General features: G+C 42.4%; 1 protein-coding gene and 1 long non-coding RNA gene across 2 annotated transcripts; one reads left to right on the plus strand and one right to left on the minus strand.

The window, feature by feature from the left end:
* Positions 1-1284: 1284 nt before the first annotated feature.
* LOC135180561 (uncharacterized) lies at positions 1285-9129 on the minus strand. The gene is made up of 2 exons (XR_010304492.1): positions 8835-9129; positions 1285-1752 (listed from the first exon to the last, which is right to left on the minus strand). It is a non-coding gene; the product is annotated as an uncharacterized LOC135180561 (long non-coding RNA).
* On the plus strand, positions 7315-12076 carry LOC135180556 (alpha-1-antitrypsin-like). The gene is made up of 5 exons (XM_064153080.1): positions 7315-7346; positions 8807-9493; positions 9937-10207; positions 10822-10969; positions 11655-12076. The coding sequence occupies exons 2-5, from the start codon at positions 8824-8826 to the stop codon at positions 11856-11858; spliced, it is 1293 nt and encodes a 430-aa protein (XP_064009150.1). The 5' UTR covers positions 7315-7346; positions 8807-8823; the 3' UTR covers positions 11859-12076.
* The last annotated feature ends 12185 nt before the right edge of the window (positions 12077-24261 follow it).

Raw genomic sequence — 24261 nt, forward strand, 5'->3', positions numbered from 1 at the left:
AGCCACCAAAAAAAAACCATACTCGGGGCATGGATGGTGGAATGTACAGCCTGAATTTATTTTCTGCTCCTGTATCTTCTCTCTTTTGAGCCTGAGCTCTGTCTCTCTGTTAAATGCTATGGGTTGTGGCCAGGAGGAGGTTGTTCGCTTCTCTCAGGTGGCCAGCACCAGAATGAGAGGACACAGCCTCAGGCTGTGCCAGGGGAGATTTAGGCTCGAGGTGAGGAGAAAGTTCTTCACTGAGAGAGTCATTGGACACTGGAATGGGCTGCCTGGGGAGGTGGTGGAGTCGCCGTCCCTGGGGCTGTTCAAGGCAAGATTGGATGTGGCACTTGGTGCCATGGTCTAGCCTTGAGAATTGTGGTAAAGGGTTGGACTTGATGATCTATGAGATCTCTTCCAACCTTGTTGATACTGTGATACTGTGAAATGTTAAGACAGTTGCCTGAGCCAGAGGTTAGTGTCTTGTGCTGGTGCCTGTCACTGTGCTGTGTGTCGTAGTCTTGATGTATTGACAGTTATGTCTATGTTGTCTGAGAAGCAGCAGCAAATGCAGGAAAATATGCTTCAGCAGTTCTAGATGCTTCTAGGATGGTAGAGTAGGAAAGATGATGCAGCAATCATGACAGAAAGCCTGTGTAAGTAGACACAGCTTAGATATCAAAGTGTCCTCTGGTGTCATACTAGCGCAAGCCAATGATGGAAGTAGAATTGTGCTGAACTGCCAGAATGTGAGCTACAAAGGCTAAAGATAACCACATGGCCTCTTCTTTTGCCTCCAGTGAAAGAGGGAGGAAAAATATTGCATTAAACCATCTTGGTGACCTGTCAAAATCATATAATATATCTCACTTTATTGACTATATTCCTTCAGCTTGTTGATCTGCCTTCTACCTTTTCACCTTGGCCCGCAATATTAGATAACAACAAATGATAGCACTTAGAGAATTTTAGCCCTGATACTTTCTAGTTGGCTTTGGGTGCTGGTGTTCCTCTGCATAAAAGACAAGGGCTAAGAACACTTTCTCGAGAGAGGGTTCAACTCCAGCCCAAGGAGACTCAACCACCTCTTGCACTGCCAAGCTCAAGCTTTTGTTATTGAGGGAAAATGCAAATTCAAGTAACAGAAAAGGTCAGAAACGACCTATGTTTCTCCAAGTCCAGTGGGCAGACTCACTATCATAAGCTGGAGAATACAGCATGTTGTGTCCTTCTTCTGTTACACAGGTACTAACCCAAGAAAAATCTAACCTCTGAACAGCTGCCTTCTATCTTAGAAACATATTTCTGCATGGGAAAAGTTAGTGTTTAATGCTATCTATCCATAAACGTAGCTTTTGCACTGACCATAAAGCAGCAGAAACTTAGGTAAGCTGCATTTCTTTGGTAAGCAAACCATTTTCAGTCCAAAGTATGCAAGGAACAACAAGTCAAAGATGCATCATTTCATCATTCGCTAGTTCCATAGTTCACTATCCATGCCTGGAAAACTCTTTTGAGATTACTTCTGCAGGCCTCTATTTTAAGACTCAGTCACAGTTATCGCAGTAGATTTTATCAGATAAGGAGAATAAATCTTAGATTGAGGAGCACATTGCTTGTAGATTTTTTTTTCTTGAAATTCTCTTATTCAGTAGTATCCATTAATGAATGACACAAAATCCCAAGCGAGATATGCGATGATATGGAAAACTCAGTCTGTCCTACTGTATCATTTGCTTCGCCAAGTGCTGGGCTGCCTGTGAGCTCTTCCTGGAGAGGATGAAAACCAAAAGTTAATGATGGTATAAATGAAGACAGATAATGATTAAAAGATAACATGTAATACTTTTTTATAAGTAAATGTAAGTATGATAAAAATATTTGTAACAGCTATTTGAGAAATAGAAACACGTGGAATATGAAAAGAACTGAGAAAGTTTGACTCATAGAACCTCAAGTGCAAATCAAATAGAATACTCAGCCTGGTTTTCAAAGGAAATGTCAATGTTTGTAGCCACTTGCCTTCTCTTAACTGTTCTCCATAATCTTGCAGCTTATTGGCAAATTTCAGCCAGGCTTAACAGAGAGGAGATTTAAAAATATGATTCTAGTCTGTGAAAATTAGTGACATCCAAGTATGTATCTGCTTTCAGGAAGGCAGACAGGACTCAGCCACTTAAAGCTGGCTGTGTGCAGCACTCAATGAGCATGTAGCAGGGAGCCCAAACCCCAGTTCTAGTCCCAGTCTTAGCCCCAGCCTTAGATTAGCCTTAGCCTCAGCCCAGCTCTCCTGCCTGGTGGGAGTCATCTTGGAGGCCATGAAGAAAACCTGTGGTAAAGTAAATCATAAATACTTGTTAAACTAGGCTTTATTAACTCCACTGCTTACAGAACATTTTATTAAGTATTCTGTCTTTTCGTCTGTATCAGAGGTTAGTTTTAGGTTTGGGTTTTTTTCTTTGTTTGTACTGTAAAAATTTCATATGTGGTGTGAATCAGCACGTTGTGCTACTAAACTGCACTAGACCAGAACAGAGGGATAGGCTCTGGTTTTTAATTTCGTTCATTTCTCCAGGCCAGCTTGTTGGACGCTATTGAAGTTGATGACAGGATAATTATCCAGAGGATAGTCCACAGAGGAGCTGGATACATCATAATACATGAAGACAAGATAAGACAGGAGTTTCTTTCTCACCACAACTTGCTGGAAGGAGTCCATGTCTAACTGAAAATGAAATGTTAAAGCAGCGATAACTTTTTACAGGGTCTGTTGTTACGACAGATTGACTGAAAGAATTCATTTCTCTTAGCCAGGATATTTACAGCCTTATCAACTTATTTCATTGTCTTTAAACACGTGATTTTTTTTTTTAACCTTTCATTTTCAATTAACAGTGATTGCCAGGTTTTTCTCCCAGGCAACCAGCAATAGAACAAGGGGACACAGTCTCAAGTTGTGCCAGGGTAGGTATAGGCTGGATATTAGGAAGAAGTTCTTCACAGAGAGAGTGATTGGCATTGGAATGGGCTGCCCAGGGAGGTGGTGGAAGCACCGTCCCTGGGGGTCTTCAAGAAAAGACTAGATGAGGCACTTAGTGCCATGGTCTAGTTGACTGGATAGGGCTGGGTGCTAGGTTGGACTGGATGATCTTGGAGGTCTCTTCCAACCTGGTTGATTCTATGATTCTATGATTCAACAAATCTACGTAAATTAATGCCATTTTACATCACTGCCTATCAGGATGGAAAAGAAAAAGAATCCTGGTTTTACTAGCTCTTAGCAAAAAGCCATTTAAAACAATTGCATATAAAACCCTGATAAATGTGCAGCTCCTCAAAGCTCTTAAAGGAGTGTTTTCAAGGTATTGTTATGTTAACGAAACAGCACAATTACTTTGAGATAGCATTTTTTTCCAGTTCAAATCATAATGCGGTAATTATCGCCACAGGTTCTGATTTAGCAAAGATAACAATTATCTGGAGCGGATGTACTCATATGAGTAGAATTAATAACACTTGCACATCTTGTGCAACCAGGTATCACATTCAAAAACAACTCCTAGGGGCTTTGTTTCTTCCACTTGAATTGACTTGGAGGGAAACCTCAATTTCCTATCTCCCAGGCTTGTACTTGCATTATTAGATTAACACACCACAGTAGCTGAACTTCCTCTGGTACTGTGAAGATCTATAGATGTGTGCACATTTGGGCACATAAATATTGTATGTCTTTCACAGGTAGATGAAAACACACATAATTACTCACACATGATTATCTACAGTCTCTCATAAGCAGATCTTTAAGCAGATCATCCTCAGGAGAAAGGCTGGGAACTGTCATTCTCTTCACTTTGTCATCATCCTTTTGCAGCCCAAAGATGAGATGTGCCTCTTCCAAGTGGATTTGGGTATGATTATCTCAGAATGTAAAACCTGGTAGTTTGTAAAACTTGAGGATCTTGTATGCAGATCAAATGATCAGCCACTCAAGTCACCAGATAGTAAGCAAAAGATGATTACTGCTGAGTTAAAAAAGCAGATGTTGTGTCTTGCCTTGTTTTGCTGCTGGATTATACATAGCATACAAGCTATGGAACAAGACCCTTGGTTTGAGATTGAGCAAAAGAAGGTGCAGTTCCTTTTCCAGTGTTGCCTTCAGACAATCTAAATGCAGCTCCCTACCAGTATGCTCCCATTCAGATGCACTGAACAGCTCATGCAGGGCATTTTGACATCTGATACAGTTTTAGAATCAACCAGGTTGGAAGAGATCTCCAAGATCATCCAGCCCAACCTATCACCCAGCCCTAACCAGTCAACTACACCATGGCACTAAGTGCCTCATCCAGGCTTTTCTTGAACACCCCCAGGGACGGTGCCTCCACCACCTCCCTGGGCAGCCCATTCTAATGGCAAATCACTCTGTCTGGCAAGAACTTCCTCCTGACATCCAACCTATACTTCCTCCGGCACAACTTGAGACTGTGTCCCCTTGTTCTATTGCTGGTTGCCTGGGAGAAGAGGCCACCCCCCACCTGGCTACAACGTCCCTTCAGGTAGTTGTAGACAGTAAGTTTAAGGTTTCCTCTCTGAAAGCACATGCCTGGAAGCTCCCAGAGAGGTACATGTGTGCTGAACTGGCCACTGCTCTTTGATATGCATTACTATAGCTCTCCCTCCTAGCACTGCCTCTCATCTGTACTAATGTTCTTTTCAAAGAAATGTTGGAATTCTTCACCAATGCAGTAAAAAAAAAAAAAGAAAAGAAAAGAAAAGAAGTGAAAAGAAAAGAAAAGAAAAGAAAAGAAAAGAAAAGAAAAGAAAAGAAAAGAAAAGAAAAGAAAAGAAAAGAAAAGAAAAGAAAAGAAAAGAAAAGAAAAGAAAAAGTACCTTTAAGTATCTTCATAATTTACACCCTGTTTATTTTTAAGTTTGCAATTGATAAGAGCATCTGCCAGATTATGTTCTCCTGCATGTAGTTCATCAGCAAGTCAGCAAACATGTGAGCAGGCCACATCCACACAACAAAATCCTTTTGGATTACAGTACATGTGTCCACTTTTCCTCAGCTTTTATGTTGAAATTCAGTTATCAATATATGGAGAATGAATTTCAGGAAGACAGGAAAAGAGAAATCTGCATGAAGTAATGAGCACATCCTGATGAAGGAATGCCAGTTCAAATGGAGGATAGAGTTAATGGAAAAAGAGAGATGTCTTCTAGATTAGTCCTTGTGCTGGTTTTGATTGGGGTAGAGTTCCTTTTCTTTACAGTAGCTAGTATGGAGCTATGCTCTAGATTTGTTCTTCATACAGTGTTGATATTTCATGGATGTTTAAATTACTGCTTATTTCATGGATGTTTAAATTACTGCTGAGCAGTTTTTACACAGAGCCAAGGCCTTTTCTGCTCCTCACACTAACTCATCAGTGAATAAGCTGTAGACGCACAAAAAAATTGGGAGCGGACAATTGACTCCAACTGTCCAAAAGGATATTACATACCATATGACATCATACACAGCAATATAAAGTTGAAGGAAGAGGAAGAAAGGGGGAAACATTCAGAATCTCAGTGTTTGCCTTCCATTGTGACCATTATGTGTGATGGACTCTTGTTTTCCTGGAGATGGAAGAACATTTACCTACCAGTAGGAAATGCTGATCAGATTCCTTTTTCTGCTTTGCCTATGTGCATGGTTTCTGCTTTACTTATTACATCATCTTTGCCTCAGTTCACAAATTTTCTTGCTTTGACTCTTCTGATCCTCTTCCCACCCCACCAGCATGGAGGACTGAGGCAGTGGCTGTGTGGGGCTGAACTCCCAGTTGGGTTTAAACCTTGACAGTCCCTTAAGAGAACTTATTGTCAACATGATCTGTCAGTGAAGTATACAAGTTGGTGAAAGTTTGAAGAAGCACGAGAAAGTGCACTCTCTTTTCCAGATCACTGAATTTTTTAATTAGCAAGGGGTATTTTATTCTCTCCCTCCAATACCTTGGCAAAACATGATAAGCATAGATATATATATATATAGAGATATAAATAATGAGCAATGTAGAAAGAATTTGTCATTCTCAGCAGAAGTTATCTATGTTTTTCTTTAAAGGCAAGATGTGCTACAGCATACCAACAGTGATTTATGGATCATGGATATTACTCTAATGTCAAACTCTGACTCTTACTGTCAGTCTCTTGGGGTGTTCTGACATTGTGAAAGCAATAAGATGCAGACTGCATATTTCAGAACTACATCATGGGAATGTCAGTAAAACTGAGGTTGGATGACAAAATTGTCCTGCACAGTGGAGAGGAGTCCAGTAGGGACAAACAGATCTGCTAAAAAAAATAATGTATTGCTTGGACTGTCCTTGAGTGATCTGTTCATATATGATATTCAACCCTGAACATCAACCAGTGATGTCAGCATGTCTTTAGCACTAGCTGAAAGGCGCAGTGTCTTTAGGACTACTGACTGGTAGCTTTTGTGTGCTGCTGAGGCTCATTTCAGTTGTACATAATACAGAAGACTGACATGATTAAAAAGGTATTCACTGACCACCAGTTGGTGTCTGGAACCAAACAGTGTCAAAACTCTTCACTAAACTCCTAAATAGTCACAGATGATGGCCTACAGTAACAAGGGAACAGCTGTGCTGACTGTGTGTCAACAAGAGTAGTATTCTCTAAAGAAACCCAGACATCATTCACCAAAGACATAGAGCCTGCTTCCAGTAAGAAAAGCTTCAAAACCACTTCAGTCTGGTGTCAAAGGTTGTGACTGAGGTACACAGTAAGACAGAAGGACTTTCTAAATCCAACACTTGTTTTGAAATCCTAACAGAGAGCTTATGACTCTGGCAGTGTTCTCATTCCATCAGTTGGTTCCCCAGGACCAAGCTAAGAGGGTGGTCAGGCAGGGAGGCTGTGCTCCATGGTGAGCTGTGCTTCATTTCCTGCAGCCAGATCCAGGCAAGGAGCAACCTTCACCTGAATTCACAGTGTTTCACTTCAACTACAAAGGATATGTCTATGACTGTCCTGCCAGGCACCCACAGCAGTGTGCTTCTCATGTCAAATCACAAGTACAAAAGCAGCTGGCGACACAGTCCCTCCTCAGCTCCCTCTCATCCGCAGCCCCACCACACAGCACTGATAGTTTGTGTGGAATCACAGCAATGGGTTGAAGAAAACTATCCAGAATATTTGGCATTTACTGCTTGTTGTGCACCCCTGCTGTCAATTTTTATTTGAGTTAATTAATGATTAACAGGAGTACTCTGCTTACTCCTGTTCAATGGTACTGAAGAGAGGAAGGAGCAGACAAGACCAGATGGACACAGCAAGATCTTTTCCATATCAGTGTAAGTACCCTTTTAGTTTTCCCTCAGATTGTTGTGATATTTTATTTATGTTATTGCCTGGGAAGCAAGGGGGTATACATGTTATGCAAAAAAGTCAAAACGTGTCAAAAGACATCAAGAAGTGGCTGCTACGGAAGAGAGGATACTTCACAAAATGAAATAAAATCAGTTTTGGTAACAACAGAGATGCCAATATACTTTGTTATCACAGCAGTCCAATATTTTATCTTTGAAGGAACTCTAGAAGTAATGTTGTGATTTTGGCCCTGGACAGTATTATCTCTGTTTATATTTTATCTGTTATTTAAAACAGATTTAATTATCTAGTTGTTTGGTGAATGGAGGAAGACCAACAGGGCTGCAGTAGCTGAGTACAAATCTAACCTCCCTACAAAGAGAGACTGAGAAAACTGGAGCTTTTAAATCTGGAGAAGACTGAGAGGAGGTCTTACTGATGTATACAAATATCTGAGGGGTGGGTGTCAAGTGGATGGGGCCAATCTCTTTTTACTGGTCGGCAGCGATAAGACAAGGAGCAATGGCCACAAACTGGAACATAGAAGGTTTCACCCCAACATGAGAAGAAACTTCTTTACAGTGAGGGTGACAGAGCACTGGAACAGGCTGCCTAGGGGAGTTGTGGAGTCTCTTTTTCTGGAGACTTTCAAAACCCACCTGGATGGGTTCCTGAGTGAACCACCCTAGGGAATCCTGCCTTGGTAGGGAAATTGGACTTGATGATCTCTGGAGGTCCTTTCCAACCTCTAAAGTCCTGTGATCCTACCATGTAATCTGGGGAAAAGCTCACAAGCTTCCAGTTATTTTCAAACTTAAGAAAATGTGGTCCTGTGCTTATTTAAAAAAAAAAAAAAAAAAAAAAAAAAAAAAAAAAAAAGAAGTTAATATAGAATCATAGAATCAACCAGGCTGGAAGAGACCTCCAAGATCATCCAGTCCAGCCTATCCCCCCAGCCCTAGCCAGTCAACTAGACCATGACACTAAGTGCCTCATCCAGGCTTTTCTTGAAGACCTCCAGGGACGGTGACTCCACCACCTCCCTGGGCAGCCCATTCCAATGCCAATCACTCTCTCTGTGAAGAACTTCCTCCTAACATCCAGCCTATACCTACCCTGGCACAACTTGAGACTGTGTCCCCTTGTTCTATTGCTGGTTGCCTGGGAGAAGAGGCCACCCCCCACCTGGCTACAGCCTCCCTTCAGGTAGTTGTAGACAGCAAAATTGACCAAAATTACTTCTTTGGAGTACTTGGAGAGAGTATATGGTTATGCAAATAGTGTGTCTGGAGGTATATTCCTTCTGCAGATCAGTGGCAGACATCAGGACTGTGAAACATAAAAGTGTGGGATTCTGGAGAACAGGTGTTTTTACTTGGCCAGGGCACATGACATGAAGAAGTTAATTTCCATGCCATGTTTTGTATGTCTATCTCTTTTTCAGAAACAGTTAAAAGGAAAATGAAACCTACCTTATCCTTGTGTTTGTTGCTGGCTGGTTTATGTGCTGTTGTCCAGTGTCGGCACCCTCGCTACCGCAGTAAGCAGGATGATCCAAAAGCATCATATTACCCAGGACGCAGTTCTCGTGAGGAGGTAGTTTATCCATTTAGGAACAAAACCTTTGCTAAACTGATTCCCAGCAATGCTGACTTTGCATTTTCATTTTACAAGCTGGTCACATCCGAAGCAACTCATCAAAATATTTTCTTTTCACCCATAAGCATCTCTGCTTCCTTTGCAATGTTGGCACTCGGTGCTGAGGCAGCAACACTGACGCAGATTCTGGAAGGGCTTGCCTTTAACCTGAAAAAGACTCAGGAGCAGCAAATACATGAGGGTTTTTGTCAGCTCCTCCACATGCTGAACCGTTCAGACAGTGAGCTCCAGCTGAGCCTGGGTAACGCCCTTTTTATAGAAGAGGCACTAAAACCACTACAGAAGTTCTTGGATGATGTCAAAAGCTTTTACAATTCTGAAGTCTTTTCTACTGACTTTAACAACTCCTCTGGTGCTGAGAATCAGATCAACAGTTACATTGAGGAAAAGACCAATGGGAAAATTGTTAAACTAGTAGAAAACATTGATCCTCTCACTGCAATGATTCTCGTTAACTATGTCTTCTTTAAAGGTAAGAAATATTGAAGGGTGAGAAGCTTGCAACTTAGATCTTACTGAGCAAATACTTGAGAGAAAGAAACTGTAGTTTAAATATATTAAATAGAGGAGACCATGTTTAGGATCTTGAAAATACTTCTGTAAAACCATATCTGTGTATTTTTTGCTAGCACAAACATAATCTCACCTGGTTAAGTGAAGGAGTATTGAGTGTGGTAAATTCTTTAATGTGATTGCAGACTCATTTTTCTAGTGAAATGCGGTGTTTTCAGAATTATCTGTCCGAAATTGTCTTTAAGCAGTGCTGCAATATTTGAGGATGCAATAACTTTTAAAAAGTATTTGCTCTAATCAAAGGAAGGCTGTGGGACTGGATTCTGGTTTATTCACTGTGACAAATTCATCTTCATATTCCACTGAATTATTCCACTGAATTATTTTTCCTTTTGTCATAAGCCCATTGGGAGAAGCCCTTCAGTACTTTGTATACAAAACAGGAGGATTTTTTTGTGGATCAGGAAACATCTGTAAAAGTTGACATGATGTATCGAAAGGGTTACTACAGAAATTACTTTGATGAAGAGCTGTCCTGTTGGTTGGTTCAGATACCTTACAATGGAAATGCTGCAGCATTATTTGTTTTGCCTGACGAAGGGAAGATGAGGCAGGTGGAAGATGCTCTCTTGAAAAGAACTGTTTCAAAATGGGAAAAGCTCCTCCAAGACAGGTAAGGTTTTTTGCTAAGGTAAGAGGTGACCCTGTTATAGATTAGTATTGTTTATCTCACCAAGACAAAACATTAAAGACCATGTTACTGAAATCTGTTCACTTACTGGTCCATCTTTGTGCAGGACCAGCCTTTTCTGAGCTGGGAAATGAAAAAGACCTGTGGGTATGGAATAAATAGGACATTGAATTGGAATCTATCTTGGCCTAAATTCTCTGCTCAATGACAAGTTACTTAGCATCATTATGAACTGAACAGGCACTTGCTTCATATAGGTATTGTGAAACTACTTAAGAGCAGCTATTGGATGTTAGGATGTGACAATGCCACATGTAAAAGTGGAAATTTTATTCATTAACCATTGTTGCAACTACTGGGCAGTAGTAGCTCTGATTTCCAGAAAGTTGGTATGGTTGTGTCTTCCACCCCACTACTTGAGCCCTGCTGTGGAGGCAGAAAATAACATGGGCTCATTCTGCTCCAGCTCTGCATGTTAGATATATAACCTCTGAACAAGATAGCATTTAGAAAAGTAAATGTGAAGTGTCACTACACTGAAGCCATTGATTATTACCAAGATGACAATTTGTCCATATTTGTGTTACTTGTTACAGAAAGATACACCTGCACGTTCCAAAATTTTCTATTTCTGGTACCTATGATGTGAAAAAGATAGTCAAACAAGTGGGTATGATTGATCTGTTCACTGAACAAGCTAATCTGTCAAGGATTACTGAAGAGCCTGGACTGATGGTTTCAAAAGTAAGTCAGCACATGAAACACAGCTGTCACAGGGTCTGTCTATTAATATTGCATGAAAAGTGCATCCCAATCTCTCTGAAGCATCACTAAATCATCAACAACTGCCAGTCTGAAGGCAAAGCCAGCTGTGCCTTTGCTAAACCTGAAGCCAGATCTGTGTACAGGGGGTTATGGATACATGGGCAGAGAACAAAGAAGAAAGCATACATGTAATTAAATGTTCTTTGGCTACTAAACAAAATTCTGTAAAGGTAACACATTAGCTTTGGTAAAAATGCCTCTGAGTGTGCCTACAGAGGGCAAAAGGCTGCTACTCACACTCTTGAGTGTTCTCAAAGAGTTTTTTTCTTCAGTTCGATGATGGGGTAAATTCACAATAATACATGGAGCTGCCAAAGACAGAACGAAGTCTAAGATAAAATTACCAGGTTTCTTTGCTTCCAGTTTGTTGCCATCAGTAATCTTGAGTGCTCTTAGGCAGTCTGTTGGTTAAAGGTTGCTCAGTGAAGGAGGCTAGCAGGACTGGTCTGATGGCTGGATTGCACTGCGGTGGGAAGGCAAGTGGCTGGTGATGACCTGCCCAGAGGCTGGTGCTGCTGAGCCTTGCCACAGGCAGGAGGGGGACCAGCTGCTCTCCTCTGGCTCGCCTGTCAGCTGGAGGTTGTTTTGCTTTGTGTCTTCACAGGTGATTCACAGAGCTGTGCTGAATATTCATGAGAATGGCACTGAAGCAGCAGGGGCCACAGTGAAGGAGATTACTTGGAGATCTGGCGATTTTCCTCACCCTCCTCGAGTCAAATTCAACAGACCCTTCCTCCTAGTAGTCCTGGACAAAAACACCCGCACGGTCCTCTTCATGGGGAAAGTAGTGAACCCTCTGAAAGGATGACTGGTCAGACAGAGAACATGTACTCAGTGCACTTTGCTGGATAAATTCCTGTCATCCAGCACCTACTGCAGTGTCCTAATGCTCATCTTCCAGCCTTTCTCTTTATAGACACTGTTAATCCCCTGGAACATAAAAGCTATCTTTCCTTGTCCAAAAGTCACTGGTATTTCCCCCTCGTGTATATAGCTCGTAGTGGTAATGAAATCATTCCATTTTCACCATTTTTTATAAAAAATCTGTCTTGACACGCTCCTTTGAGGTTTTTGAGGGTGTTCAAAGTCTACAGATGATGTAGCTGTGGCTGTACACACATGGTGTGAGTGGAGGATAGCAGAGGGGAAACAGGAAAGGAGGTGCATGTGCAGGTCCTGTCTGTCCAACTCAATATTTGCTGACAAGTCTTACGTATAGATTCCCATTCTATTGGAGTGAATTGCCCTCAATTAATCTGTTTTAACCAAGTATGGTATATGGTGTGAGGCTGTAGGACCAGTGGCTGGGATATCAGAAGATCATAGAATCAACCAGGTTGGAAGAGACCTCCAAGATCATCCAGTCCAACCTAGCACCCAGCCCTAGCCAGTCAACTAGACCATGGCACTAAGTGCCTCAGCCAGGCTTTGCTTGAACACCTCCAGGGACGGTGACTCCACCACCTCCCTGGGCAGCCCATTCCAATGCCAATCACTCTCTCTGTGAAGAACTTCCTCCTAACATCCAGCCTAGACCTTCTCTGGCACAACTTGAGACTGTGTCCCCTTATTTTATTGCTGGTTGTCTGGCAGAAGAGGCCAACCCCCCACCTGGCTACAATGTCCCCTCAGGTAGTTGTAGACAGCAATGAGGTCTTCTCTGAGACTCCTCTTCTCCAGGCTAAACAGTCCCATCTCCCTCAGCCTCTCCTCATAGGGTTTGTGTTCCAGGCCTATCACCAGCTTTGTCACCCTTCTCTGGACACCTTCCAGCACCTCAACATCTCTCCTGAATTGAGTGGCCCAGAACTGGACACAGACTCAAGGTGTGGCCTGACCAGTGTTGACTACAGGGGAAGAATCATCCTGCTGGCCACACTATTCCTGATAGAGGCCAGGATGCCACTGGCTCTCTTGGCCACCTGGGCACACTGCTGGCTCATCTCCAGCCTACTATCCACCAGTACCCCCAGGTCCCTTTCTGCCTGGCTGCTCTCAGCCACTCAGTCCCCAGCCTGTAGCACTGCTTGGGGTTGTTGTGGCCAAAGTGCAGAACCCTGCACTTGGCCTTGTTCAATCTCATCCCATTGGCCTCTGCCCACCCATCCAGCCTGTCCAGGTCCCTCTGCAGGGCTCTCCTATCCTCCAACAGATCAACACCTGCTCCCAGCTTGGTGTCATCTGCAAACTTACTGATGCTGGACTCAATCCCCTCATCCAGATCATCAATAAAGATGCTGAACGGGACTGCTCTGAGATAAAATTATGGTTCACAGTCTGTGACATTGCGCCACATTCCTTTTAATGGATTTGTTGTCACTCTTTTCTTCTGTTGACACTGCCTTCTCTATCACACTTTCCAGCTAGGAGACTTCTCAGATTTTGGTAGAAAACAAGAGGAATGAAAAGTTATAACTGCATAGGGTGTATGTTTCCTCAGTAGGAACAGTAGTGTTTTCCTAGGCACTGTTAACCTTCTTTAAGCTATCATAGACACACATACAAAACACAGATAATAGCTGAGCAATCACTTTTCTTAATGTTAACAGTGAGTTAGTGTCACAGAGTGAAAACATAGTGACTTGCCTTTTGTAGCCTTTCACTTCAAGGGTTTTGAATCTAACTTATTACTGTTGTATTGTTGCCCAGTGGCTCAGTTGACATACTGCCTACATTGGACAGTTGTACAGTAATGAAAGGAACTCAGCAGAAAAACACATTAAAACTTTTTTCTTTTATTTTTTTACAACAATATTCTATACCATGTCATACTAAAGTACAGAAAGCCAATGAAATTACATGCTGATGAAATTGTTTGCTGCAGGATGCCTCAAAGCAGTAGGAAAAAAATAAGTAAAATATAAATATAAAAATAAAAAGAAGTAAAATGTAAATACAAAATCATTTTAGACTTTAGTCCTGTAAATGTACAACAAAAAATAGAAACTATGGTAAATATTTCTGAAACATAATTATTTTGGTTGCTTTGGAGATAATTATTTCCTTTTATATTTAATTAATGTATCAATGTTAGAATATTCTAGATCTAAGTAAGCATATCAACCAGGAATAGAAGAACCTTTCCATGTCTGTCAGCCATGTAACACCTGGCATTTACCATCAAAGTCCTCCTCAAAATCATGTAAAGCAGTGGTAAAAGTTTCTTACTTAAAACCATGTTGTGATGGTTTGGATGTTCCCTGACCCCCACACTTTGGAAATCACCCAGACTAGTCTCAGCTGGCTCTGGAAATATGAATGAAGCTTATATTTACAGCTGGCACAATATACAAGCAGCTATTTACAGTATATACAGTTATAGACAGAAATAGACAAGGTAAAAAGGTAATACAGAAACACAACTCCCCTCCCAGAAACCTGAGTCCCCAGGAGGGGCTCTCAACCACCCTTTCACCTTCCCCCTGCCCCTCTCAACCTTACCCCAGTCCCAAGGAAGAATGGAGGTTTGGCCAGGGGGGTTAGGAAGCAAAGTGGGTTATCCCAAAATGGAGGGTGAGGTTAGAGAGATGCAGCTCAGCCAGCAGCCCCAGTGAGAGTGATTAATGTTTTTGTTTCTTGTTCCTATACATCTCACTAAGCCTATGAGTGAAGCAGACATCACCATTGTTTTCCTTTTACAGCCTGCAATCTAGTTCTTCTCACCAAAACATTCTAGCCTGCTTCAAACTAGCACACATGTTCAGTCTGTTCAGCATTTAGTAACAAACAGTTGGCTTCATGCCTCTAAATCTATAAGGACTTTGTCTTGGAGCACCACAGATAAACTGATTCTGCAGTAAAAGTCGTTGGCAAATCTCAGGGCTATTTCAGGACAGAATGTCAAAGTCCATCTATGCCATGACAAATTACTCCCTAGGCAAATACTAAGAGACTTTATGTTTGTTGTACCTTACAGACCTCAGATCAATAGTCTCTGTCTGTAAGCAGGAAAACAACCATTCTGCCAATCAGATCTCTCTTTGAGAGGTAACCTTGTTGCTTAACTCATCTGAAGGTGGGTGGAGAAAAATTGATCTGGATTAAGAACTGGGTAATCAAAAAATACTATGCTGGTAGGGAGTCATCTTCAAATGAGATTAGAGATTACACACTTGTGTCTTGCCTTGGTTTTCTTTCTATTTTGACAAAATACCAGGGAACACCCATCCCTGGCAAAGTGCAGCAGACAGCAAATTTCTGTGGCAAATAATGAGTACAGAAGGATTGCATGACTCCCTGAAACATGTCAGCTTTAAGGTTGTGACAAATACAGTGCAGTCACAGTTTGCTCAGGACAGTGTTGCTTCTTTCAGTCTGTTGGGGGGGCGGTTGCTGCTTCTTTTCTGGATCCTTGCTTTTTGTTTCCTTGTTTGTTTGCTCACTGACTGTGAATTTAGAGAGAAACCTTAGTGCAACAGTGCAAAGACTTTCCTCTCAGCTAGTCGAGAGATTCTGCTGTTGTGTGTAAGTACTGTGGTGCGTCACCTCAATGCAGTGACATTGGTAGAGGATGGAATTGGCTTGGTAAATCACCCAAGGGTCAAAATGAAAAGGATACTTTCTAGCCCAGCCTGCACCAAAGCCTATATACAAATCTGATGTAGGAGTGCCTGCAACCAGCACTGCCTATGTGGACTGAAAGAGAAATTTGTGATGTTACAGTGAAAAGTAATCTTCTATAAAAGCTATTTCAGGTTAATGGCGCTACAAGAAGAATTGCCAATACAGTAGAAGCTTTAGAACAGCACACAGTAAGCATGTCTCTGTTGCTGGCTGGAGAGCAACCCTGAGGAAAGGGACTTGGGGAGCTGGTGGATGAGATGCTCAATGTGAGCCAGCAGTGCGCATTGCAGCTCAGAGAGCCAACCAGATCCTGGGCTGCATCAGAAGTGTGGCCAGCAGGTTGAGGGAGGTGATTCTCCCACTCTATTCTGCTCTGCTAAAACCCCACCTGGAGTACTCCATCCAGTTCTGAAGCCCTTATTACAAGAGAGATGTGGACATGCTGGAGTGTGTCAAGAGAAGGGCCACTGGGATGATCAGAGGGCTGGAGCAGCTCTCCTATGAGGACAGACTGAAAGAGTTAGGGCTGTTCAGTCTGGAGAAGAGGAGGCTCCCAGGTTACCTTCTAGTATCTGAAGGGGGCCTACAGAAAAGCTGGGGAGGGGTTTTTTTAGGCTATCAGGTAGTGACAGGACTAGGGGGAATGGAGCAAAGCTGGAGATGGGGAGATTCAGAATGAACATGAGTTGTTGATCATGAGAGTGGTGAGAGCCTGGAATGGGTTGCCCAGGGAGGTCATTGAGGCTCCATCCCTGGAGGTGTTTAAAGCCAGGCTGGATGGGGCTCTGGCCTGCCTTATCTAGCGTAGGATGTCCCTGCCCATGGCAGGAGGGTTGGAACTGGCTGATCCTTGTGGTCCCTTCCTACCCCGACTGATTCTATGATTCCATAAGGAAGAAAGTAAAACAAGGACTGTGTAAATAGCAGTAAACTGTGTATATGCTGTCACGACTTGGAAGGAGTTAGCTACAGAAGTTAAAAAAAGAATAGTCTAAAATGATAAATAAGGATCTCAGAAGCCAGGATTAATCCATAGTGGAGATAGATTTAATGATTACCTACAAAGCATATCACGTTCAAAAGACATCTGAAGAAAACTAGCAGCCATTTTGAGTAGCACTAAAGATCATAAAAGAAGGAAGAAGTAAAAAGAAGCGAAGTGTGTATGCCTGCTGGGGCAGAAAGTGAAATTATAAGCTTGAATTAAATCTAATAAAATAACATATTTCAAACGGTCAATGGTCAGTGCCAAAGTGCAGGTCTATTGTCAGTGTTGCATCTGCTAAGAAGAAACTAGAGGCGTGCAACCTGCAACACATGCAGCAGCCTTAGAGGCCATGGGCTGAAAAGCAGATTGCATGTTCTGCTGAAAAGACCTACTCACTCTATGTTAAATATAAGCACAAATAAGAACCCATATTTCAACAATGGTTGAAAGCACAGGATGTTTAATGAGAAAAATTCCTAACACAGCTAAGGTGCATAGCTCAAATCCTCATCAAGCTGTAGTTAACAATCCTTGCTAATTCTTGGCAAAGCAGACACCTTTTAATTTGTTTTCTAATATGTAACAACTAAATAATCACATTTTGTAACATTATCTTTTTGCTGAATAACCTCCGATGTTCTTGTACTGTATGGCACTGTTCTTTCTGTATGTTACACTTAGGGTATAACAACAAGGTAATTTTAGCATGATTTGAAAAGTTCTGGTGGGCACTGACCCCGCAATATTTTACATATGGTAGGATAAGAGTCTCTCCTTAATGACAGCATGCCTTTCCTGGTGCTCATCATTGATCAGCACATCCACAGCATTAGCATTACCTTAATAGGAAAATAGTTATCCCTTCAGGCTGGAGAGCTGGGCAGAGAGGAACCTCAAGGTAACAAGGGCAATTGGGAAGAAATAAACCCATATATCAGTACAGGTTAGGGATTCACTTGCTGGAAAGCAGCTCTGCAGAGAAGGACCTGGGAGTGCTACTGGACAAGTTCTCCATGAGCCAGCTATGTGTCCTTGTGGCCAAGAAGGTCAGTGGGATCCCAGGGTGCATTTAGCAGAGTGTGATCAGCAGGTTGAGGGAGATTCTCCTCTCCCTCCACTCTGCTCTAGTGAGACCACACCTGGAATGCTGTGTCCAGTTCTGTGATCCCCAGTTCATAACAGACAAGGAACTGCTGGAGACTCTTCAGTGACGTGCTACAAAGATTGATCAAGGAACAGGAGTCGTTTTCTTATAAGAAGAGGCTGAGAGACCTGGTACTCTTTCAGTTAGAGGAGACTGAGAGGTCTTATCAATGCCTCTAAATATCTAAAGGGCAGGTGTCAAGAAGATGGGACCAGACTCTTCATGTCCCTAGTAGTTGGACAAGAGGCAATGGGCACAAACTAGAATACAGGGAGTTCCACCTGAATATAAGGAAAAGCATTACTGTGAGGGTGACAGAGCACTGGAACAGACTGCCCAGAGAAGTTGTGGAGATTCCTCTGGAAACTTTCAAAACCATTCTGGATGGTTCTTGTGCAACCTGCTCTAAGCAAACTTACTTCAACAGAGGCATTGCACTGGATGATCCCCATAGGTTACTTCCAACTCCTACCATTCTGTGGTTCTGTGGGAGTCTGTGAAAACAGTGCCACTCATGGACCAGGCAGCTGGGGTGTCCAGGTTCTCAAAATCAGTTGTCATGTGTTTCATTATGTAATCAGCCCAGCAATTATCACACAATTAGTAATTAACAGATATTCCTGGGCAATAGGATATGAGTTTCTCAGCTCTTCAAGAGCTTTGTGATTATTCAGGGCTGAAAACCTAGCTTCAATTGTCATCAGGAATGAGGCAGCTACAGAAGTACTGTGGCTAAGATCCGCGCAGCCAGCATCCATCACCTGCTAATCACACTAACACCTAAGCTCAGGAAGCCCATTTGAAAGATGTATTGCTCAAGGCAGTGCTCTCCTGCTCTCTTAGTAATTCTAAATACCATGTGTATGTTGCTGACATGTGTCAAATGGAGTTACCAGCAGCATAACCACCTACATGGAGTATGTCTGAGGCTCAAAACCGGGGCTCTGAAGGCACCAACAGTTCAATTGAAATGAATCTAAAATATGTTTTCTGAAATGGAGTGTATTTAGTTGTACAACTGGCTGCTAAGAGACTACAAAAGCCAGCATGAAAAAAAAAGTGAATTCATTTCACACAAATGTTTCCAAGCCTTTTTAATACAAAGCTTTAATGTTAGCACAGTAATTCTGCTACATATTAGGTTTCTGGCTTGTGCTCTCTCCTTCGGCTAGGAGAAAAATTGTCTGTGACGAAGAGTGGAAGGTCTGTGATTATTTGACTCCTTCAAAGGCTTGTCAAAGAGTTGTATTTCTTCTCTTCAAACATAACATGTTTTAGTCATGTCTGTCTTAGACATAGCATGACATTTCCTTCCAATTAGGAAAATACACACAAAGAAAATCCAGTACTACGACAGATAGATGTTGATGCACAGAGGCAAGTCAACCACTAGAAGTGCTGTTGCCCTTCACTCCTTTACTTTTCTTGTTTGAACCTTTCCTTCTGTGTATGTGGAAGTTTACTTTGTTCCAGGCTACAACTTTCTTCCAGACAAAGATTCACAGAATGCTTTTTTCTGAGAACTGCTTTAGGACTATAGCCTCAGAGGGTGAAGTTATAGAGCTGTCAAAACACCTCACTACTTCACCTTTCTGGGAATAGCCACATGTTTCAGCATCCAGAAATCTAAGGCTGGCATGAACCAGAAACTATTTCAGCAGTAAACCGTTTCAGTCGGGAGGAAAGGGATGGGAAAGAGGTAAGTTTACAATGAGCATCAGAAATCGATGGCTCCATAAACAAAGTATGCTCTAGCTAAAGCTGTTTCCTTTCCATCCCATTCTTCATACCTTTCATGCCCTCTGTGTAGCTGACATTTCTTGTGAGAATTCTTCACTTTAAGTGGACCTGAAACTGTTTGTTATGAGTGAATCAACAAATACATCTCAGATTTCCACCATAACACCTCTAGAAGCACTGCAACAACTATATTTCTGCAATTAAAAAAAAAGAATAAAGAAAGGAGTGAAAAGTAAAGGACCTTCCTCAGAGATTGATTTACAGCATCCAGGATTATTATTTTTAGCTTTTATCACAGAAACACAACACAGTAGGTGATGGCAGGGACCTCTGGAGATCATCTACTCCAGTTCTCCTCTAGTTCACCTATTCAGTTACCTGATGCTGTGTGAAGTGCAAGCATAGAACAAAGCGCAGAAGAGGATATCTTGACTAAAGGGGCATCTTGCAAGTGGCATGGGCATAGAATCATAGAATCAACCAGGTTGGAAGAGACCTCCAAGATCATCCAGTCCAACCTAGCACCCCAGCCCTAGCCAGTCAACTACACCATGGCACTAAGTGCCTCAGCCAGTCTTCTCATGAACACCTCCAGGGATGGTGACTCCACCACCTCCCTGGGCAGCCCATTCCAATGCCAATCACTCTCTCTGGCAAGAACTTCCTCCCGACATCCAGCCTGTACTTCCCCCAGCACAACTTGAGACTGTGTTCCATCGTTCTGTTGCTGGTTGTCTAGGAGAAGAGACCAACCCCCCACCTGGCTGCAGCCTCCCTTCAGGTAGTTGTAGACAGCAGTGAGGTCACCCCTGAGCCTCCTCTTCTCCAGGCTAAACAACCCCAGCTCCCTCAGCTTCTCCTCATAGGGTTTGTGTTCCAGGCCCCTCACCAGCTTCGTTGCCTTTCCCTGGACACCTTCCAGCACCTCAACATCTCTCTTGACTTGAGGAGCTCAGAACTGGATGCAGTACTCAAGGTGTGGCCTGACCAGTGCTGAGTACAGGGGAAGAATAACCTCCCTTGTCCTACTGGCCACACTGTTCCTGATACAGGCCAGGGATCATATATTTACTGAGGCTTTAGAGCTGAAATACTCTCTTCAAGGCTTTTCAATATGAAAATACACAAGCATTTTGCACATATCTTTGTAATCAAGTTGTGTTCCTCACTGCTTTTTACATAAGTAACTGTTAAAAGAAAAAAAAAAAAAGAATACATTAAAAAACCTTGGAATATGATATTTGTTATCCTAAACCCATGATTCTAATGGTGGTCAGGAACTGAACTCATGCTGTATCTTGCTGGACTGACAGGTAAATCCTTGTTCTATCTAGATTCAGTGAGAATCATAGGTATACACACCTTACAGGTAATTTGATGATACTGTTCATCATTGCACCTTCCATAGTCATAGTTTGAAATGGTTAGGTTTACCGCTAAAACTGTTCACATCACTTTATTAAAGACACTATAGAGTAACAAGCTCCTAACTTAGAGGTTTCGTTCATCTCCATCTACATCATAAATGGACAGGTAGGACCGGTAAGATCAGCAGGTTAGTCTCTTCAGAAGCAGGTCCTGAGGTGGACCGGCTGTTGTCTCTGCTGACCCCCCCTGGCAGGAGAATAGATCTCTTCTTCAAGCCACCACCACATGAGAAGCCTGCTAATTAAAACAAAGAGGCAGATTTTGAAAGTTTCCCAGTCGGTTCACCCTGACTTTCAACAAAGGAGTAGTGCAGATGAATGTCTGAAAAGCAAAAGTAGCTGCATTTGTGACTCTGCCACAGTTTTCTCACTGTACTGAATCACACTTCGGTTCACCTCAGAGCCATGCAAGGAATTTGGAATTAACCTCAGTCCCTGTGTACAACTCTTCTTTACAGCATTAAGTCTCTCTGCTGCTACCCTGCAGCTGGCCCACAGATACCTAGAGGTGCAGTTATCTGCAGCTACTTGCAGCTGCAGATAGCCTTGTAGCTACCTACCTGCTGGACATGCAGCTGAAGAGGACTCCACTGCCCAGGCCTCCTCTTCCGATGTGACTAGACCAAGGCTCAAAGAAGGGCTCTGAACTTGGGATTGTTTCTCAGCTGATGCTAAGTTCATTTGGGGAGAAAACATGAGTTGCATGCTAATTACCCCTCCTGCTCTGCTTTTCACAGAACTCAAGTCCACTTGGTTTATCAGCAGGCATCTGAGCTGCGCAGCCAGGAAACTATAGCTCCAAGGCAGTCCGTAACATGCCTCAGGAGGTACTTTTGAAGTTGTTTCATTAGCTAGCAGTAAGCTAAGAAAGCATATCTGGCTGTAGATACTTTGCTGGGAATCTAGCTGCATAACCAAGCCATGCACTGAAGGCAGCACTGCTGGGAACTGGGAACTGCTGTGCTCACACAATTCTAGTTACATGTTTTATTTACGCAACTCCTTGGCTCTTCAGGATCCAGGGAATTGTGCTGGTTTGCAACTTGCAGCAAAAGCACAGGGGGACTGAACAGGCATTCTCCTAGCTGGCTGATCAAACCATAAATCTAAGTAGTCCATTCAGCTATGGACACCTGTAAGCCAGCTTCACAGCACCTAGCTTCCTTTGGAAGAGTCCTAGGAAATCAAAATACATCTTTGCAAGAAGCTGAGACTTACTATTTGAGACTGCCTTGATTTGTTACTAGCTAATGCTATTGGCTAGCTGTCTTGTGTGATTAATTATTGGTTGAGAGATTGGGACTTGGTTTACTGTTTATATATGTTCCAGCAGTTAGATTTGTTCAGCATTGTGTTCAGGTACTCACAGTGACAGCACGTATATTTCATACAGCCTTTTCCAGTGCTGAATTCCACATAAAGTAATTTTCAGATCTTTGTATATTAGGTGATCCTTAACAGAGACACAAAGAGAATTATTAGGTTGTGAGAAGACACTGTGTCTGAAAGATTACAGGATTGCCATCCAATAGGCAGCTAAAATTTACCATTCTTGCAGGAATGAATGAGGTATCTGCTTTATTAATGAGGATGAGAGGACCCACTGGTTTCTGAATAGTGACTAGTGGGGTCTCTACTCTGTAGAAATAAGAGATGAGATGGTCCCACTTAGGTGCAGTTCAGTAAACTGAGTAGTATGGCTGAGCATAAGTTGTTCTCCTTTAGTCCTGACCCTGATATTCAGAGTTTAGCATAGGGTAAAATTCGGTATCTGCAGATGAGCAGTTATCTCCATCTCTGGTAGCACATAGCTTAGAGTAGCTGCTCTTGGCACAAAAACCTCACTTACAATAAACATTTGCTTAGGAGTTGCATACTCTTTGGGACACAACACTCCCCACTGCTGATTAGCTGGGCCCTGTGGACTTTGCTCTCTGTTTGATGTGGACACATGCATACCGTGTCCAAGAAAACTAGCTTCATCAGCATTCAGCTTTGTCCTTCTACGTAACATGTGTTTGAAGTCATCATTTTTTAAAGCAGCAAGAAACAGCATGAGGATGAGTCCTGGGTTGCTCAAAGGCCATGTGGGAGACTGGAAAGACATGAGCTTATACCAATAGGATACACAGAAGGTCAATCTGTTTATTGAAGCTAAGAGTGATACTGACATAGTGGATTTCAGTACATATGTGCATAATTTTGATAGGCTCCACTAACAGCAACACTTGCTTCATTCCAGGGCTGACCAGCCTGCCTCCCTTCAAGGCCCCCTCACACAGCTCAGCTACAGAGAGCAGCTAACTTTCTCAGCTTCTCTGCTAGCCTCCCCAAGACCACTTCCCTGCAGCTGTGCTTCTTATGAGAGTGACCTTAGCCTTACCCTGCCTGTTCTCCTTATTTTTCAGACTGATCAATTCTGCTCAATTCTACTCAAACCCCGATAAATCAGATCTCTTAAAATGTACTGTAGGCACTTGGTTGTCTTTACTTGTATGGCATTCAGCTAATGAGTCATGAAGCACATCCATTTTCAAGGTTTCTGAGGACTCAAATGGCAGCAGAACTTAATTTCAAGAAATATTGAATAGCAAATCGTGAGTACACCTTATAGTGACACTGCAGAGTACAACCCTGCTTTGAATAGTTATCTCAAATAGCTCTTTCCTACCTAGAAGAAGAGATATTATATCAAATATCTCTTTCCTACCTAGAAGTCTGTTTCATTAAAAAGGAGAAGTATCCCAACCATCTATCTTAATTTGTATCATTACTAATGCTTACAACCATGTAACTGGAACTGATGGAAACGAGCTGTTTATTTCCACCAACACGGGCCAAAGGGATTTGCAAATTGAATTTGCTATATCATCCTAGCCTGGAAGTCCTGATTTATTCAGATCTCACAAAGCAAAGCCACGAAAGGACAATTTGGCTCTTTTTCATCAGATCTTGCCAATCAGAGTGCTGATACAATGTGAGGGAAAGCCAAGAAACATCTCATGTGCTCTGCCATAAACATGTTTCAGAGTGCATTTGACATTGACGGTGGGTGAGCAGCTAACTCATGTGATCTTCCCTGAAGCTGTTCTGCTTCAGGTAGGAACATTGGGTGAAGGCTATTAGGAGTTGCCTTTCTAGTCATTACTGCAATTTTTAATTGGAAAAACTCTTTTCTGACAGATTAGACACTCTAGACACCACAAATCATCCCAATACATTCTTGAACTAATCTGCAAAAGAGAAAGCAGTGCACAAACATGGAAGTGGCCACAGTTACTGGAAATGGCCAAGATGTCACAATCCAGGCTCTTTACTGAGCATTCCTCTGGCCACAGATCTGTTTGCC

This window comes from Pogoniulus pusillus, chromosome 1 (genome assembly GCF_015220805.1).
Source record: "Pogoniulus pusillus isolate bPogPus1 chromosome 1, bPogPus1.pri, whole genome shotgun sequence".
Lineage (NCBI taxonomy): Eukaryota > Metazoa > Chordata > Aves > Piciformes > Lybiidae > Pogoniulus > Pogoniulus pusillus.